This window comes from Histoplasma capsulatum (assembly GCF_000150115.1).
Source record: "Histoplasma capsulatum G186AR genomic scaffold supercont2.4, whole genome shotgun sequence".
In the NCBI taxonomy this organism is placed as follows: Eukaryota; Fungi; Ascomycota; class Eurotiomycetes; order Onygenales; family Ajellomycetaceae; genus Histoplasma; species Histoplasma capsulatum.
This window is the reverse complement of record NW_025544804.1, coordinates 2,412,438-2,429,453: the sequence shown is the minus strand read 5'-3', so window position 1 is coordinate 2,429,453 and position 17,016 is coordinate 2,412,438. Positions and strand designations below refer to the sequence as shown.

Below are 17,016 nucleotides of genomic sequence, written 5' to 3'. Positions count from 1 at the left end.
CTGTTATTGGAGCCCGTACCCTATAGTTATATAGTTAATGCGAAACTGTCCTTACTATATAACCCTCCTAGTATTGTCCTCCTACTTCACCAAGATTACCGCGCATTAGGGATGGAAAAGTGCAGGATGAGTAGGGGCAGATAAGTAGTATACTATGATACATTAAAATTAAGCTCCATGCTTCATCTGCAAATGCTGAGAAATCTTGATCGATTCGAGTATTCTTTCAGGGCAGCCTGGCCTTCGATGCTGTGAATGCGATGAGCCTGATGACATCTGCAACCACTTGGTTGTAAACTGTCCACAATTGCGCACCTCTCTGAGTGCAAATGTGGGCAGTTTCTGATTGGGGCTGCCTAACGTGGCCGAATCCTCAACATAGGCAACAAAATACACAGCCAGCGCACGATATATTTAAGCCGTCGGGTTCCTGAATTCGCAATTGTGTTCTAGATCTAACATTTGGATATTGAGGACCTTCCATTTATCGCCATTATCATTCGCTCACGATAGTATTCCTGGATAATAATCACTTCACCACTTCTACGAGATGGCAACATTATCAAGATCACCGTTCATGGATCTGCCGACTGAACTTCATGCACATGTCGCATCATTCTTATCATACCCGGACGCATTAGCACTGAAACATACAAACACATACTTCTATTCTCTTGTTCAAACTGGTCTCGTCCTTAAAGTCAATTGGATTCTTGAGCGTTGCCGGCTCAACCTTCGAATCCCATTTACGAGTTGTGAGTTTCGCACAGATCAGACGTTTTGCAATTCAGAAATTCGAGAAATCATGGAGATACGACGGCGGCATCAGGAATGCAAACCTGGGGCAAGGGGTTGCGTAGTTGTGGAGGGTTCGAACTGTGGCGGACGAACCGCTTTCTGGCTGTTACGGCGTCGTGGACTATTTCGTTGGCAACGAAAGCGACTTGAGCTCGATTTTTTCGGTGAGATTCCTGCGTTTGCGTGAGCTTTGGCGAAGATGGAACAATACTCTTCGGTCGAAAACCATGCTAACCGTTAAACAGCTTTAGTAATTGGAATTCTTGTGTGCTTTGTTGCCATAATATGTATTCCCGCATTGAGGTAAGTCTCTCTGGACAGCATCAGCTTTGTGTTTGTGTCTCTTTTTATGAGGCTAAGTAATTCTAGGTTTTTTACTAAGAATTGATATTGGCTCATGGTGGATTCTACAAGTGTCCGATATATTGTCCCCGTTATACCAAACACACTTTGACACATACACATAATTATATTCCTTGGATTCTTTTCTCGGATTTGGATAATCTTCGTTTTCCTATCACAAATCCCTGGATTGGAGAAACGATATCCAGCTTCCTTGTCTCTTTTGATTCAAGAGATTAGGTCTTCGGTGCACACGGTCGTTTGATCAGATCTCTAAGAAAATGAAATACCATTTCGCCATACGCTATCTTAAAGTTGGTCGTTCCAATTCATTCCAAAGAATAAGGGTGGCCTATCCAATGGCTATCTGTAAAAGCGTCTTGTCCATTCGGGTGCGAGGGAACTTACCTGGAATCTCAAAAGCCCGAGGCTACGGGAGTTTGATTTACACCCTAAAATATGCCGAAATCGGCTTCTCCCAATCCGAAGGTCGAAATTGATGCATGTAACTCCGAGGTGTAATGAAACGACATACTCGTGCATTTTCCTCGCAATTCAAATATTATCAAATATTTCGAAATAGGAAGATATATATATCTTGTTGTCCTTGTCTCCCCAGAAATGCACAGGTATTGACGGGAAAAAGGTGCGGCAAATCAATTCTCCTGATTTAGCAGTCTACCGATGTAATGGGTAGGGCCCTGATCACGGTATGTAATGCTGCCTGTGCACATCCATGTTTTATTGTTTCTCATGTCGTAAGATCTGCGACGTCCACATCCATCGCCGAGGCAAGAATTGCCATCTCTCCAGCATGTACAGGGCTGGATAGGCCGGATGCCAGCCCGATAAATGCCGAATTAGTACAGTGTATTGCAAAAGTTTACCCTGGGGATCAAGCCTATAGGACAAGGCGGTGCAACACTGCTAACGCGAATGTAAAGAAAGCCTCGACAAAGCCATCGGCATTGGTCCGCCGTAAGTGTTGCGCCTGTGGTAGTGACCATATTAAAGGTACCGAGATCAGAGGCACCCTGTGGCATGAGCTTGTAAGCCTAGACTTAGAGAAAATATCGAGGGGAAATTCCCCAATATATCACCCTGTCACGCGTTGTTAACTATGATCTTATTCAAACAAGGAACTGGATTGGCGCCTGAATCGCTCGAGTATTTTGATGTGTGGCTACCGCATCCGGCCACAGGAAGAACCATTCTAACAGACAGTGGTGGCTCCAACTAAAAGGTATCCATTCATAATATTGAACAAAGCCCACGAGATGCTCGAACATTGAAAGACAGTATCTTGGGGACAAGGGAGTTGTGCAGCACTGAAACTTTTTAGCTGGAGAATAACACTGTGTTGATGAACTAAACAAGATATCTCTGCATGTGTTGCTGAGATGCAACGGGGAGGCATTACACCCACTCGAAAATGTGATGGCATTATTTTTCAAAACCTTGCTGCAAATTTGGGGAGTGTTTCGTGCTGTTGAAATGTGAGCAACTCATATTTGCCATTATTGTTCACCACTATTTCATTACCCATAAATTTTGCAAGATCAATAAACACCATATATAATCCCGCTGCTAGTAGGAACGAACATGTACACACAATTAATAATAAACATCAAGACGTGAAAACCTGAACAGACTGGCAAGGTATCAATCATTAAGTTTTTTCTTTTGTCTGAAATCGTTGTATACCGTAACTCGGTGAACATAGCCAGGCTAAGTAAATCATGGGCAATCAGGCTCGCGGGCTTTCAAAGGTTCGATCTCTGGTGCTCTGGATTTTAGTAAGTTTCCCAGATCCTTGATTTGCACCGGCCCAGTCTTCATCTCCACGTACTGGTCGACTAGGTCCGGGTCCTTGACGTTGGTCTTCCAGACATGAGTTAATGATGCCCGTTCGGCGCGAAGTCATAGAGTCAGAATTCCCTTGGGATTGGTGACAGTAAATTGGTGACTGCTTCAAGAAAATTACGGTTTCGATATCCATCATGTGGTCTTGTGAGTCGGGGTTCAGGGGCTGAGAAGAAAGCAGCCCATACGCAGTCAAATGGGAGTAGCTGTTCCTGATGGCTTGCTTGCTACTAACCCCTCTTTTGCGTACTTGTTCCGATGATACATTCACCTATGGTATCTGAAGCTATAAATTCAGGAGCACCTTGGGCGGGCCTAATTGGATCACAAGTAGAAAGCTCTTGCGAACCTCGATCAGCCTTAATACCTCATCGTATTCTGGCTGATGATGTGGAGCCACTTTGGGTTATGTAAAGTCGTTCTCTTTGGGGTTTCTTTTATTCACATGAGCTATGGGAGCTGGCCAGACTTCCTGGTAAGTTGGCATTTTTACTTCTAGGTCAAGGCGAAGTCCAATATCAGTTGCAAGATCAGCGTCGCTGCCCCATTCGTGATTTGTAATTGTAGCCCGGCGAGAGAATTTTTGGTCACTGGCTTCACTGACAGAACCGATTTTGTACTTCTGCTTCTTCACACCCCGATCTCGCATAAATGAACCAATAACAATTGCATTAGAGATTGCCGTGGCGACTACGATTTCGAGAGAGGCAAATAGGGAGCGGTATTGTTGGTTTCCCTGACGTTGAATCACTGCTGGTACACGATAACAGGTAATTACAACAAGGATGAGGGGTAAGGCGAAGAGGAGAGTGAGAGCTAATTTCCGAAAGATAGACATCGTCGAAACAACGATGATAGGAATTGGGAAAGCGACAAGCAGCATATCTGTTGCGGCATCGCAGGCACCCATGGCCACCAGGTGCGCATATCCCTGCCGGCATTTGGGTTCGGGCAATGGATTGACCTGCCAGTAGTTGTGGAATGGTTGGCATTCCGCTAACGTGGAGATTGCCACTACAGCAAATGTAGCCACAAGAAAAAGGCGGATAAAATTCAACATCAACTGAAAGGAACGTCGCCAAGTCTGCGCGGTGAGTCGCGTAAGGAATTCAGTAATGGTATATTTGGCAGTCCAGATGCTGGGAACTTGGAAATTAGCTGAGAAACTACTTTTTGAAGCGGAATTGAATTTGCAGGAGTAGCGGCGAAGAAATGCTCATGAGAGATTGCTGAGATCTTACAAGAGTGAATAGAATATCCTTGCTCCCAAAACCAGCCCGCTTCCAATCTCCCGCTGGCGAATCTGAATGTCTGAAAGATTTGTGGCAATTACGTTGTTCGTGCCGTAAATCAGAACCAAATGGACTAGTCCCATACGAATAAGCAATGGAATGACACTCGCGAGCATAATCCAGTCTTCTGGGAAAAGGACCTGAGTTCGAAGATACCGGCCGATGACTCGGACAAAAATAATAGCGAGGGAACATCCAGTACACCACCAGCTAACCAGGAGAGTGGGTATCACATCCCATCTGGTCAGCTCGTCAGGCGCACTGCTCGAATACATTCGAGTAACGATCCTCGGTATAGCATCCGTCAGCACCAGATCTTGTCGACAGAAGATCAGAGCGCCAATGGTATTTTAAGCCTCACCCTGATCCGCTTCACGAAGCGGCACCAAGATTAGTGCGCGTTACGGGGTTTTCCTTCCCGCAAAAAATGATTTTTCAGTAGTTGTCCTCAAATATCTCCCAAAACCCCTTGGCCCAGTGTAGTGTGGGCATTTGAGATATTTCAGCTTGAGAAATGAACAAGCCGCATAGATTATTCAAAGGACATGCCCAGTCAAAAAAGGTGACACCGTTTCACATTGCCCGTGAGTTATGTTTCACAGGAAATAACATATATTGGGAAAGCATAGGGAGAACCAAACGAAGGGTGGGGAAACTTAAGGCGAAACCGAGCGGGTTAGGGAAAGTATTGAAGTAAAATTTATGTACCACTTGAAAGTTCCAACGTTAAGGCGACGAAAGAAAGCCCTGTTAAACTGGAAAGGAAAGAAGTCCTGAGGATACGGAATTTGTTGACATAATGCACGTCATCCCAGCTGCATAGAATGCCGAAACTTTTCCAGGGCATGTTTTTTTTTAGCATGATAAATTCCATGATCACAGTAATGCGATTTCCTAAATTATTGCAGTTGACAACCAGGATTCATGTTCATGAGAGTTACCCAGGGCAAACCAGAGTAGCTTGTCGAATTGAACTGTTTCTCATGCCAGAAATTGGCCTGTTCCCAAAACCATTCAAATCAGCAAGTAAGGGGTGTTCTTGAGGTAATTGAGCTTTGCGATATTTTATCAATTTGCCGCTTGTAAACGCTGAATTTTGGTATGTGACGGTGGGGTAACAGTGTGATGACCTCTGATAGGTTGATTATATAGCAGGACGAATAAGTTGATACTCATCGTTATACAACAGTGCTTGCTCCTTTGTTACTTGGTGCCAGTCGGTTATTTCCCATCCAGAGCGGCTGAGATAGGTATTAGTATAATGCATGAGTCGTAATATGCAGCAATGAATCAGACAAGTCGACAGTTCCGGAAGGAAAGGCTTTGCAAAGGAGAGCATTGTATTTTTCAATTCCGGAGCCGCTATAAATGCCAACAAAGATGAGAGCGCGGATTGCCCAGAGATAATATTATCGATATTTATCCTGTTGATAGAAGGGTTTGAAATGGAACGCGTGCCACATAGCGGCCCTTATAAAGCTCTTTGACATCACGTAATTCCCATGCACAATGTAGCGGCATATTGCCATTTGATGTAGCTGTGAAGGACAGTTCGGTCGTCGATCGACATTGTTGGCAGCAAGTGACAATGTATTTAACTTAGGCAGGCATTTTTCACCTGTCAGCAGACAATTTAAACTTCTCAACCTTGATGCCACACATCTTTGCCTTATTGTCAAAGTGGACAGCTTCAATAGATATTTGCCCTCTCTGAAGCTGTTTATATAGCAGGCAGCATTACGGATCTTCAAGGAAGAGTTGCTTAAGCTGGAGAGGCTCGAGGCTTTCAATGGGTCGTTCGCTTTGTTGTAGCAGCATAATGCAGGAGATTGTTGTTGCCAACCAACTACGGCCTGTTTGACAGCCGTAACAAACAGACAAAGAGACCATATTTGATATCACTGTGAGATGGTGGGCAGTCGAAATCGCGAGGACTTGACCAAAAATATCGACTCCAGCGCGTGAGGTGATGGTGTATATTCAGCACACAACGAAACCAAGCGGAAAACCTCCCTTTTACGGTAAAGCCCATTTCTTCTAGAGCCGAAAGAGAACGCTCCCCGCGCAGAGAGAGTTGGGCTTTAAGTAGAATCCCAAACTGCGAATGTGCCCGTTGAAAACCACTAGTCAGGTCAAGGTTATGTATAGCCTGCATGGCATTCTGTGCCGCTGCCAGCGCTCTGGAAGAAATTAGGAAAACATACCAAGGTTGTGCTCCCTCTTATGCCGATGCAAGGCGTAGGGGCAAGTTCGCAGCTCAATTCCTCATTGAAGGTTGAGGAGAGATCTATATTTAGGATGAATCCGGTTAGTGTAGTTTAAGGTAAGGTTCGGCCACATCGCGTATCGCTTTGATCCTGCCTCAGCGAACTGGTAATTCTTTGGAACTATGAAGGGTATTCAAATCTAATCGACTACATGCAATGGATTGCTTGTAAATATGCTCAAACTGATTGCTTCAGGTTTTAATTGTGTTTTTCTAGGTGAAGTAGTAGCGAACAAAGAACACAACTGCGAAGGATGACAACCATCTGTGTCCCATTTTCCTGTTATTCTCCGTAATTATTTCTTCTTTTTTCAACCTGCCTTGGATCCGCGTAATCCGTTGCATCCATTCATTGTCACTGCCAGAAATCAGAATCAGGAAGCCCTTTGCAGGCCTTCGTTTTTGTGTAAAACACCCAGTGTCAATCGAGGCAATCTGACAATCCGAAAACTGAGCCAAAAGAAACAGAAATAGTGTAGCTTACACGCCCAAACGTTAGAAATATAACTAAGAACAAAAACTCAAGGAAAATATATCAAAAAAGGCTTCCTTGCCTGAACCGTACGCCATTCTGCTCACCGTAAATAAAATTGAGAATAAAGCAAGAAGATCACCGAAGTGAGGAGGAACTTGCAACTGCGGCCAAGGGATCGATGGTATACAGTGATTTGACAGTGGGTAAAAGGGTGATGTTTCGTGGGACGGTCCATCTACTCTCCCCTCCTAATGATTCTTTATCATTGAGCTGTAGGGAGCAAGTAGCAAGGTCCGCATATTTAGCTGTCCCGTTCATCCTTAAGAATAGCTGAATAATTTTGTCACAGAGAAAGCAATCTTGTTTTGTATGAATATAGTGAATATGATACGAATTCATATATTAATCCCACATCAAGACATGGATTCGCCGTTTAAGTAACCCAGCGATAACTGGCATATCGTCCAGCGGTTTCACTCCTTCTGATAATCTTCACAACTTGTCCTCGTCGCAAACCTAGGTATTTCGCCACGGGGTCTCCGCTCTGGATACGCGGAAGCTGGGATTCTTTTAACCGGTATCGCTGCAGGAGCCGTTTCTTCTCCTCCGCGCTAAGAAGAACATGCTTCGGTACTAGTTCGTGATGTGTAATATTGACTAGAAGTTCCTGTTCCTGAAAGTGTTCACAGAAACGGCCCGGTATGCTATTGAGTACTCGCATGGCAGACGGAGATATTGGCGTTTGGCTAACGAAGATACCAGTGTGATAGTTTTGTTCGTCGATGAAATGGTTAAATGCACGAATCTGTTTTGTTCCGACGCTCTGCATATCGGCGCAGAACTCGACGTAGATAGTGCCGCATTCGGGGACTGGGTTTGGTTTTGAAGCTGTGGGGAGGGGAGTGTATTTGTCCATCATTGTCTGTGAAGGGCGGGCGCTGATTTTCATCTTATTGCGACTGTCCACCACAACCGAGGCGATCAGTACCATGTGCAGGAATAGCCAAAAGTTAACATAGCGCGGGGACATATGTTTCACATACTCAGGAAATCCAAGAGCGTCTGAATATCTCGTCCTGAACTCGTCGAGAGGAATTTTTATCTCTTCTTCGGTCACCTCATAGCCCTGAAACACAACGCCCCGAAATAGATCAGCAGCTGCATATATGGCCACGCGAGATAAGAATAAGCTATACCCGATCTGCCAGCATCTCAAAAACCGTTCTCCATGTGCGCCAGAGCCTCGTCATCTCACGATCCGCGTCGGCAGACGCCCTCGAGTATTCTTCATCCGCCATCCGAGCTACACTTGTTGAATGAGTTGCGCAGGAAGCTGCTTAGCCCGGGAGGAAATGGAAAATTACAGAGAATGTGCGGCTGCAAATCGCAGGGAGAAGGCAAGCAATGAAATTTTAAGTCGAGTGCGATGTTGTTGGAAATTGTCGCTCTCTCTGATTTTTTTTTTCCCGTGGTTGGTAAGTTCGAAAAACAGATTGGAGTTGTTTGGCTAAACGCACGGACCACCCTGCACTGAGATTCGCCGGCGTCGATATTTTTCTTCCACAAGTTCTCCAATCGGCCACCCTGTCATTAATATCGCCTGTTGCGCTCTCATTTCATTGTTCGTTTCCAGGCTTGCCCTCTCTTCTTTTATACTCCAATCCACCTAGCTATCGGAAAACCGTACTTTGTTCTACGGAATCCATTGGGGCGCGATCTACCTCGGTTGTGTCCATCACATTTGTCCACAATGGCCGCCGACACCAAATCCTCAGCTAAGTCGGATGGGCACAAGACAAGGCCTGAGAACCCCAGCGAAGAGGCCTACAAGGCTGATCTGGCTCGTGCGGAGAATGAATTGGCCGCTATCCAGAAAAGAATGGTATGTATTGGTTTGGACCTCGTCTAACCTCCTATTTAGTACACAGCTGCACATTCTCCAGATTGATACTGACGATGAACGATTCAATAAAGGAAGAGGTGAAGGCCAAAATCAACTCGGCCAAACCAAACAACCAAGATTCCCCAACCGCTAAGAGGGCTCAAGAATTACGAGCTGAACTTTCTTCAATTCGTCAGCAACAGCAGGGTTTCAAAGCTTCTCGAAACAGTCTTCAGGAAAAAATCAACGCACTTGAGGCTAGTATCAAATCCCGTGTTGCTGAACAAAAGGCGTCGCGTTCCCGTATCTCCTTTAAAAATGTTGATGAAATCGACAAGGAAATCCAAAGGCTTGAAAAGCAGGTCGATTCAGGCGTCATGAAGTTGGTTGACGAAAAGAAAAACCTTGCTGAGATTTCGAACCTCAGGAAGCAGCGAAAAGGCTTCTCTGGATTTGAAGAGTCTCAAAAATTCATCGATAACTTGAAGTCACAGCTTCATGAATTAAAGAAGTCCCTGGACAACCCGGAGGCCAAGGCTTTGAGTGATAGATACTCCGCGATCCAACAAGAACTAGATGCCATGAAGGCTGAGCAAGACTCTGCTTTTAAGAACTTGAACGCTCTTCGGGACGAGCGCACCAAGATTTATGGCGAGCAGCAAAAGGCGTACAGTGCAGTCAGAGAAATCAAAGATAACTACTACAAAGCCCGCAGAGCATATAAGGAGTACGAAGACGAACTTTACCGCATTCGTCGAGAACGCCAAAAGGCTGAACGAGAGTCATATGAGCGGGAGAAAAGGAAGAAGATTGCTGATAAAAAGCTAGAAGAAGCTTCCCGACCAGCCTACACGGATGAGATCCTAATTGCCCAGGGCCTCATCCGCCACTTCGATCCCTCGTACGATTTCTCTGCTCTTGGCCTGGAAAAAGACAAGAAGGGACAACTTAGTGGCTACCGTGCCGAAGTGGGACGCACTGTCGACGCATCTGATCTTAAGGGTGTCAAGATCATAAGGAAAGATGATCGAGAAGAAAATTATTTCATGGGAGGCACTGGCGGAAAGAAGGGCAAGAAAGGCAAGAAGAATTTGGCGGCGAGCTCTCCATCTCCTGCTCAATTCAATCTTTCCTTTGGTGTTATCGAAGATTTGGCAAGCGTCAAAGCAGACCCCCCAATGAGCCAGGCAGATGTTCCGGCCCTTATTACAAAACTAGCCGAGAAAATCACTAACTGGAAGGCCCAGCAGGCCTCAAAGACTGCGGAGGTAAGGTTTTGGAACATTTTCAGTGATACACCCATCATGCGGCGAAAAACTAACTTTTAACTTTTCTTTTCGCTAGAACATCAAGAAAGCCCAGGAAGAAATCGACCGCCTCGATGAGGAGGATACAAGCGTAAAAGAGAAGCGAACGACAGATACTGCACGCAAGCCTGCTCTCCAGAACGAAGGTGCCAATGGAAAGGTGTCCGCAACTGCAGAGCTTAAGCAGGAAAAGGACGCGGTTGCCGATGCAGCTGAAGAGCTTCAGAAAACGTCCTTGGAGGCTTAAGCGACGCAAACATCATACCTGGACCAGACCGTGGAACAGTCCCCGATTCGAACTTAATGGACACAGTTCGTCCTTGGAATTTTCCTTCCAATTCTTGGATATGTATATGTTCCGCCACTAGCCATTTTTTTTTTCAACCCCCAAAATAATAAAATTAGCTCGGTCTACTATTTTGACGGTCTTCATTTCATGCAAAGGGAAAAAATAGTAAGATGGAAGTGATGGATTGTTGACTCTTTCCTGGTTTCGTCATTATTTTCTTTCTGACGATCTCGATACCTACGTTGATATATTTCCCCGAAGGCTCTGTCTATATACACTTTATATATGTAGATAGATTTTATTTTCCTCAGCTTTCTTGACGTGATCAAGGAGCCTACTTCTGTTTCCACTGATCTATCATTTCTTTCCTTCTCCTCTCTTTATTTAGCATCTTGTATTATCTTTTTTTTCTAATATAAGCGTATATATAAAATTTTTATCCATTATTATTTCCAAGTTGTTTTAATATTGGTCTCGTTGCTCCTTTCTCTCGGATTATTTTAATAAACAGAATATACCCAGTTACAGCCTTTACCCTCCAGGCCATTTCTCCCGTGTTCGTTCCGTAGCGTGGCCCCTATAACCAACATGAACTACTGCTGGTGAATCCCCTTCCCAACAGATATAGACAACCTCTGTTTCTCACGAGGCGGCTACTTCGGTGCTAATTCCGTTAATTTCTCGGTTATTCAACGGAAACGTTGCAATGTATTATTATTAGTAGTAGCCTCTCAAACCATATTGCAAATTATCAATAACTCTGACTATGGACACTGGTGAGTCACGAAGTGATTTCAAGTGCCAATGGAATAGTAAAGCAAAAATACGAATGGACATTGGCCCATTAGGATTGACGCTGTTCAGTGAAAGTTAGGCAAAGGGAAGGCAATTCACTAAGTTTTCTGAACAGAACTCTATAGAGGATAAATGGCAGAAGGAGTGTATACAGCCATGTATCAAGAGCAGGAGGATCTTGGTTATAATTTGGGGAGCAATTTGGAGAGCTGGCCATGCAGAAATAAATCCTCTTTACAGAGATGTGACTTCTCAGCAGCCGGGCAACTCTGCACCGTCCTATTTTCAATATTGAAGGATAATTTACTTACTATATGGAAGACAGATATGGAGTTCATCGAGGATAATGCTCCTATTCATTCAGCTTATATATTTACTCAATTCTTGACCTTGACAATCGTGGAATTTATGATATGAAATGGCTCCCCAATTCTTCTGACATAAATATTACAGAACATGCATTAATTAGCAAAGTCTAGAGGGAAAAAATATATAAGTTGGATCCAGAGGTTTGGAAACTTTGAAGAAAGAGAGAATAACCTCAAAGCATATTTTAGTGAGTTTATTGAGAGACTGTGAGGGGATTGAGGAGACAACTGGTATTTACTAGTACTTTCACGAGTTAATACAATGAGGGGAAAACGGAGTTGATACTTTATAGCAGAAAATGGATAGTATACTTTTTAATATAGATCATGAGAGCAGAACATCTTGTTAATAACTACTACTTGTTGGCATCCCTATTGCTCGCTGAGATGCCACGTGACCACACCTATTTAAGCAGAGCTGCGCCCGCTAGATAGTTGCAATCAACAAACCTTCCACCTCCATCACATCAAGGATTTTTTCAGTCAGCATTTTAAAATCCGTTGTTCTGGATACGAAAAAAGGGCAATTGGAGAGTAAAAGCAGCATTCTGACATAACTGAGTTTGGGTTAACTAACTAGTGATATATTGGCATCACAGGGGGGGGTTTCAAACTTCATACCTGAGACTCTAGGGGGTCCCTGGAAAATAACTCCTTACACAAACCCGAAGCTAGTGCTGCTAGTCTCCGATTTATTGGGATTTCGATGTAGATCTCTAGTGTTAAAGGAGTAATTATCCACGCCTCCGTCTATCTGCTCTCAACCACCCCGCAAGTGTGCAACCAATGAGCAATGTGCTGTCATATGAAATACCGCTTCAAGCAGAACCATAGGGTATTAAACCGTCCAATGTTCCGCTTCCTGGGATCGACGGGTTTAGAAACTGCTTCTGTTAAACAACCTTAACACACTCCTATCTTCGAGCAGCAAAGGAATCATCATTCATAATATTCGAAAACATACTAATCAAACAACCGGCCAAAGACGAGCGATGTTGGGGGAATTTCCTCTAAAGGACAAAATCGTGGCAATTACAGGCGGTGGATCAGGTATTTTATATTTACTTTTGAACCACCGAATAAATAAGTTAGCTATCCAAGGAGCATTAACCATCAGCAAAACAATATACACAATCAAGGAATCGGCCTCGCCTTCGTCAAATATGCACTATCTCTGGACGCCAGAGTTCTCATCGGCGATCTAAGCCTTACCACAGACGCTGAAAAGCTCATTGCCCAACAAAACAAGGACAGCGACAAAAGGAATGGTAGTGGTGGTGGTGGTGGTGGTGGTGATGCGGTGTGCCATTCCGTATCGGTAGCATTTATACCATGCGACGTAGCGAAATGGGATCAACTACAAAATCTGATCGACAAAGCGAAGGAAGTCTTTGGAGATGTACCAGATGTATATGTGCCATGTGCGGGAATCTTTGAACCGGTATAGTATCCTCCCTACCCAGTGATTCTCCCGGCCCATTTTCCCATTCCATATTTCTCTTGGGACCCCAAGGGATCAAAGTTGCTGGCCCAAAAAAGAAAAAGAAAAAGAAACGGGTGGAGGGAAAGGGGTTGTGAATAGGGGATTGTTTATATCTATCAAACGGACCAACAAACAAGCAACTATAACATAACTTACATAGTATATATATATTAGCCACGCTCCAATTTTTGGCTCGACCGCGAGCAGGAAGAAGACCGCTACGCAACGCTGGACATCAACGTAACGCATCCAATAAAATTCACGCGCATGGCGATGCGCGCGCTGCTGGGACATAAGAAAAAGGGTGTTGTGCTGCTCATATCCTCCATTGCCGGATTGGATGGAGTGTATGGTAAGCCGTTGTATGCTGCGGCGAAGCATGCCATTGTGGGGTTTGTGAGATCCATGAGCGTTGCAGAGCAGCAGTTTGGGATCAAGGTTGTGGGGATCTGTCCAGGGTATGTATATATTTAAATATTTATATTTCTTTGCTATCTTTTTTTCACTTTTTTGCTCGTCCTTTTTTCTGATTGCTAACTTGGACTTGGAAAACAAAGCATCGTCGATACCCCTATCTGGAACGATGAGGGTGAATTGCTATCATGCTACCAGCCTGACAGGGCGCAGATGCTGAGACCCGAGCTCATTGCAGCATCAATGATGAAGCTAATTCAGAAAGGTGAATATACCGGCGGCACCGTGTATTTGGAGACTGGGGAGGTTAGCAAAGTGGTTTATAAGGGATTTGAGAATGACCCTGGCAATATCACGGCGATAGAGACGTTGCCAGGCGTGCGGCTGGTTGGGAAGCAGATGAGGAAGCAGATGGAAATGCTATGATGGTGGATTATTTTAATCAGTTTGTTCATTTTTTGATTTATTTTGGCTTTGCGTTTCTCGTTCCTTTCCGTTAGTTTAGTTTTATATTTTCCTTTCATAATTCGACAGGGATATATGCATTGATTGATTAAACTTGAGACGTAAATTTGGTTTGCATAATGGCGAAGAGGATGTGTCGGTGACGTTCGACTGGGAGAGATGGACAAGTTCTACTTGTTGACATAATGCTTGGACTGTATCTATTTGCCTGTCCTGGAATTGTGGGCAACAGGGGCGACACTTCCAAGGTTGGGGTAGGGGAGTGTCACATCATGTGGCGTTTCTGAGGCATGCATGGTTTCCTTGTCTCAGCTATGCCTCATAAACACAAAATGGAGGTGGTTTCGAGCTATAGAACTTAGATATATATTCACAAAGCAATTAAACTATGTCAAAAATATACAGTTAACAATTCATGAAACGAGGTATTATCATACGAAAAGAAATTCAACCAAAAGAAAAAATTGCTCGAAGCAAAGTAATAAAATTGTATTGATAAAAGATACAGGGTGGGGACGCAATGGACAGATAAAAAGCGAAGAGAGACGTAGAGATAAGAACAAAAAGAAGAGGGGGGAAATAGAAAATAGAATATAAACAGGACAACCAATGCATATGAACCATTTCTGCGCCTAGAAACAAATCAAACAAGACACAAAGGGAATAAGCGTAACAGGAAAGTCTCCAATGATGGTACGAGAGGGAGCTATACGAGCTGCATCCGAATGGATCCCGCACCGCTCTCAAGAGTTCTATCTTGTGACGGATATAATTAAAACCCAGCAAGACAAAAACCTCCAAATATACACGTATCGATTTGTATACCGTCTGGGATTCTTCTTAGGAAATATTTAAAAGAGAATATCCAAGCAGCAGCAGCAGGCCAGGCCAGCTAATATACCGGCACAGATGCCGCCTCCCGTGCCCCGACTGCTGTCTCTGTTGTCAACATAGTGGCCTTGAGGCTGGGGTGCATAATACATGGGTTGTTGCGGGTAACCCTGTTGCGGGTAACCTTGTTGTGGTGGATAATATTGACCTGGTGGTGGACCGTATTGTTGGGGTTGATTGTAGTAGTCTGCAGCTGCGGAGGGCTGGCCATACTGGCCTTGCGGGGGTGCATAAGGCCCTGCATCTTGGTGGGCAGGCGGTGGGTAGGAGGGAGGAGCGTTTTTCTGGATTCATTTCAGTGTAAGCATGGTAAGTATTGTGGTGGGTGGGGGGAGCGGTTGGCTTTCGGAATGCAGTTTACGAACATCACTCATGTTTATTTTTTAGTATTTGCCGACTGATGCCTTGTAGCGTTGTTTCCCCCTTTTCTGCGTATATATTTAGCGAGAGCGGTGGCCTGGATAACTTGAGTTCGTGATTCGATATCGGCTACGGAGCAGAGTAGATCTGGATTCTCGATCTGGCGGAGGTGCCGGACTTGGGGGGTTTAATCGGTTGAAAGCAAACCAAGGAAAGTTCGATGTAAAGGATGTTATGATCCCGCAGATGGGATGACGGAGAAGGAAGATAGACGACGCGAGATTGAAAACGGAGTATGGTCGAGTCGAAAAATTTGGACGGATTGAAGATATCTGAGGCATAAGGGCATGACTAAGTCGAGGGCCATAAGGTTGAACGCCAAGCCACATCCTCACAGCCACGCCGCCCATGTTCAGCCGCGTCATCATTGGTGGCCCAGAAACTTTGGCGAATGCGATCCACGGGCAGATCTTTGTTGGCAAAGTAGATGACAGATATTTTTCATCGCAACCTACTAGTTATAATTGAGATAGCGTGGTTAACTAACACCACTACAAAATCCTCGGCCGTAAGAGAGAGTTCACATTTGCATTGACCCTGCCCCAGATAGAGAACATGAAGGCATATCCAATTTCTATCCCATGCGAGACCTACCAGCGCACGCCATACGACACTATATATACTAGTGCTGTCGAAAAATTTGAAAGAAATATACATAAAATCACCATGGACAGTCTAATTTTCCGAACCAAAAACAAAAGAACCACCCGAACATGCATAGAACGACGAGCTACTGCTCGAGAAAGCGCGCTTGGATATCATGATAAACCGAACAAAGAGAGAATAGCGTACCACGATCAACATCAGGGGAAACCAACATAGTTTAACTTGGGTATGAATGAATAAATGAAGAATGAAATTGACGAAAAGAGGAAGACAATTCAAAACAGCAGCACCGAGAAAATCCCGGTTTCCTAACCAAAGGAGGTGGAAAGTTGTTTAGAGGTGTGTCTCGAGAGCCTAACCATTCTCCCGCATAGTCGATCTGGAGGAAAGCGCGAGATATTGAATATAGCACGAATTTGGAGTGCATTCTCGTCACACTGTGGTTGGTTGCGTTCAGGCTTTGCCGATGCATTTCCCTGGACATCGGATTTTGTTGAAAGGGAATATGCGAATAATCGACTCCGCTTAAAAAACAGTAGCTGCCGTGTAACGCAGAACTACTAAAAATGCTATAATCCCCCAAAATATGCAAATGGAAAATCTTCATCAATGTCGTACCCGTCTGCTGGAACCTCTCCCGCCTCCATATTCGCTCGGATCAACTGTTCGGTAAGATCCAGTGCGTTTACTATAAGACTTCCTCTCCGATTGTGGCGGCGTTGACAATTCCTCAAACACCTCCACAACGTCCTCTGACCGCGAAGATGTACTTTCGGTCATGACCTCTATCACCTCCGGTCGTCGTCGATGTGATGCAGAGCGGCGGGGCAGTCTGCTGTCGTCCGTCACTGTAGTCATGTCATCGACAACAGTAGTGCTGCGGCCAAAAATGAGGAGTAGGACCCAGACAAGAAGGACGAAGCCGCCTACTGTGCCAACGACTATACCAACGACTGTGCCCGGGGAGGAGGTGAAGGAGGAGTAGGTCGACGGGATCGAAATCATGCGGTCGCGACGCTGGAGGTGTGAGGAAGTATGGGAAATTGACCGTGTTATGTTT

At 44.7% G+C, this 17,016-nt stretch overlaps 8 protein-coding genes across 8 annotated transcripts; 5 read left to right on the top strand and 3 right to left on the bottom strand.

The window, feature by feature from the left end:
• Positions 1-550: 550 nt before the first annotated feature.
• On the top strand, positions 551-1,186 carry HCBG_03861 (F-box domain-containing protein; the record flags this gene model as incomplete). The annotated part of the gene is made up of 2 exons (XM_045430910.1): positions 551-981; positions 1,168-1,186. 2 exons carry the CDS (start codon positions 551-553, stop codon positions 1,184-1,186), a joined length of 450 nt encoding a protein of 149 aa, XP_045289053.1.
• A 413-nt stretch (positions 1,187-1,599) lies between these two features.
• HCBG_03860 (uncharacterized protein) lies at positions 1,600-2,512 on the top strand (the record flags this gene model as incomplete). Its single annotated transcript, XM_045430909.1, has 3 exons — positions 1,600-1,658; positions 1,838-2,189; positions 2,483-2,512. 3 exons carry the CDS (start codon positions 1,600-1,602, stop codon positions 2,510-2,512), a joined length of 441 nt encoding a protein of 146 aa, XP_045289052.1.
• Positions 2,513-3,448: 936 nt separating this feature from the next.
• HCBG_03859 (uncharacterized protein) lies at positions 3,449-4,690 on the top strand (the record flags this gene model as incomplete). The annotated part of the gene is made up of 5 exons (XM_045430908.1): positions 3,449-3,478; positions 3,774-3,795; positions 3,838-3,922; positions 4,033-4,121; positions 4,419-4,690. 5 exons carry the CDS (start codon positions 3,449-3,451, stop codon positions 4,688-4,690), a joined length of 498 nt encoding a protein of 165 aa, XP_045289051.1.
• Positions 4,691-7,453: 2,763 nt separating this feature from the next.
• HCBG_03858 (RNA polymerase subunit) lies at positions 7,454-8,456 on the bottom strand (the record flags this gene model as incomplete). Its single annotated transcript, XM_045430907.1, has 3 exons — positions 7,454-7,995; positions 8,080-8,162; positions 8,233-8,456. 3 exons carry the CDS (start codon positions 8,332-8,334, stop codon positions 7,470-7,472), a joined length of 711 nt encoding a protein of 236 aa, XP_045289050.1.
• Positions 8,457-8,620: 164 nt separating this feature from the next.
• HCBG_03857 (uncharacterized protein) lies at positions 8,621-10,962 on the top strand (the record flags this gene model as incomplete). The annotated part of the gene is made up of 3 exons (XM_045430906.1): positions 8,621-8,918; positions 9,011-10,186; positions 10,263-10,962. 3 exons carry the CDS (start codon positions 8,787-8,789, stop codon positions 10,470-10,472), a joined length of 1,518 nt encoding a protein of 505 aa, XP_045289049.1.
• A 1,707-nt stretch (positions 10,963-12,669) lies between these two features.
• On the top strand, positions 12,670-14,000 carry HCBG_03856 (NAD-dependent 15-hydroxyprostaglandin dehydrogenase; the record flags this gene model as incomplete). Its single annotated transcript, XM_045430905.1, has 4 exons — positions 12,670-12,727; positions 12,817-13,085; positions 13,335-13,618; positions 13,718-14,000. The coding sequence occupies 4 exons, from the start codon at positions 12,670-12,672 to the stop codon at positions 13,998-14,000; spliced, it is 894 nt and encodes a 297-aa protein (XP_045289048.1).
• Positions 14,001-14,620: 620 nt separating this feature from the next.
• Positions 14,621-15,304, bottom strand: HCBG_03855 (uncharacterized protein; the record flags this gene model as incomplete). Its single annotated transcript, XM_045430904.1, has 2 exons — positions 14,621-15,214; positions 15,296-15,304. The coding sequence occupies 2 exons, from the start codon at positions 15,302-15,304 to the stop codon at positions 14,891-14,893; spliced, it is 333 nt and encodes a 110-aa protein (XP_045289047.1).
• A 1,258-nt stretch (positions 15,305-16,562) lies between these two features.
• HCBG_03854 (uncharacterized protein) lies at positions 16,563-16,961 on the bottom strand (the record flags this gene model as incomplete). The annotated part of the gene is made up of 1 exon (XM_045430903.1): positions 16,563-16,961. The coding sequence occupies one exon, from the start codon at positions 16,959-16,961 to the stop codon at positions 16,563-16,565; it is 399 nt and encodes a 132-aa protein (XP_045289046.1).
• Between the last annotated feature and the right edge of the window lie 55 nt (positions 16,962-17,016).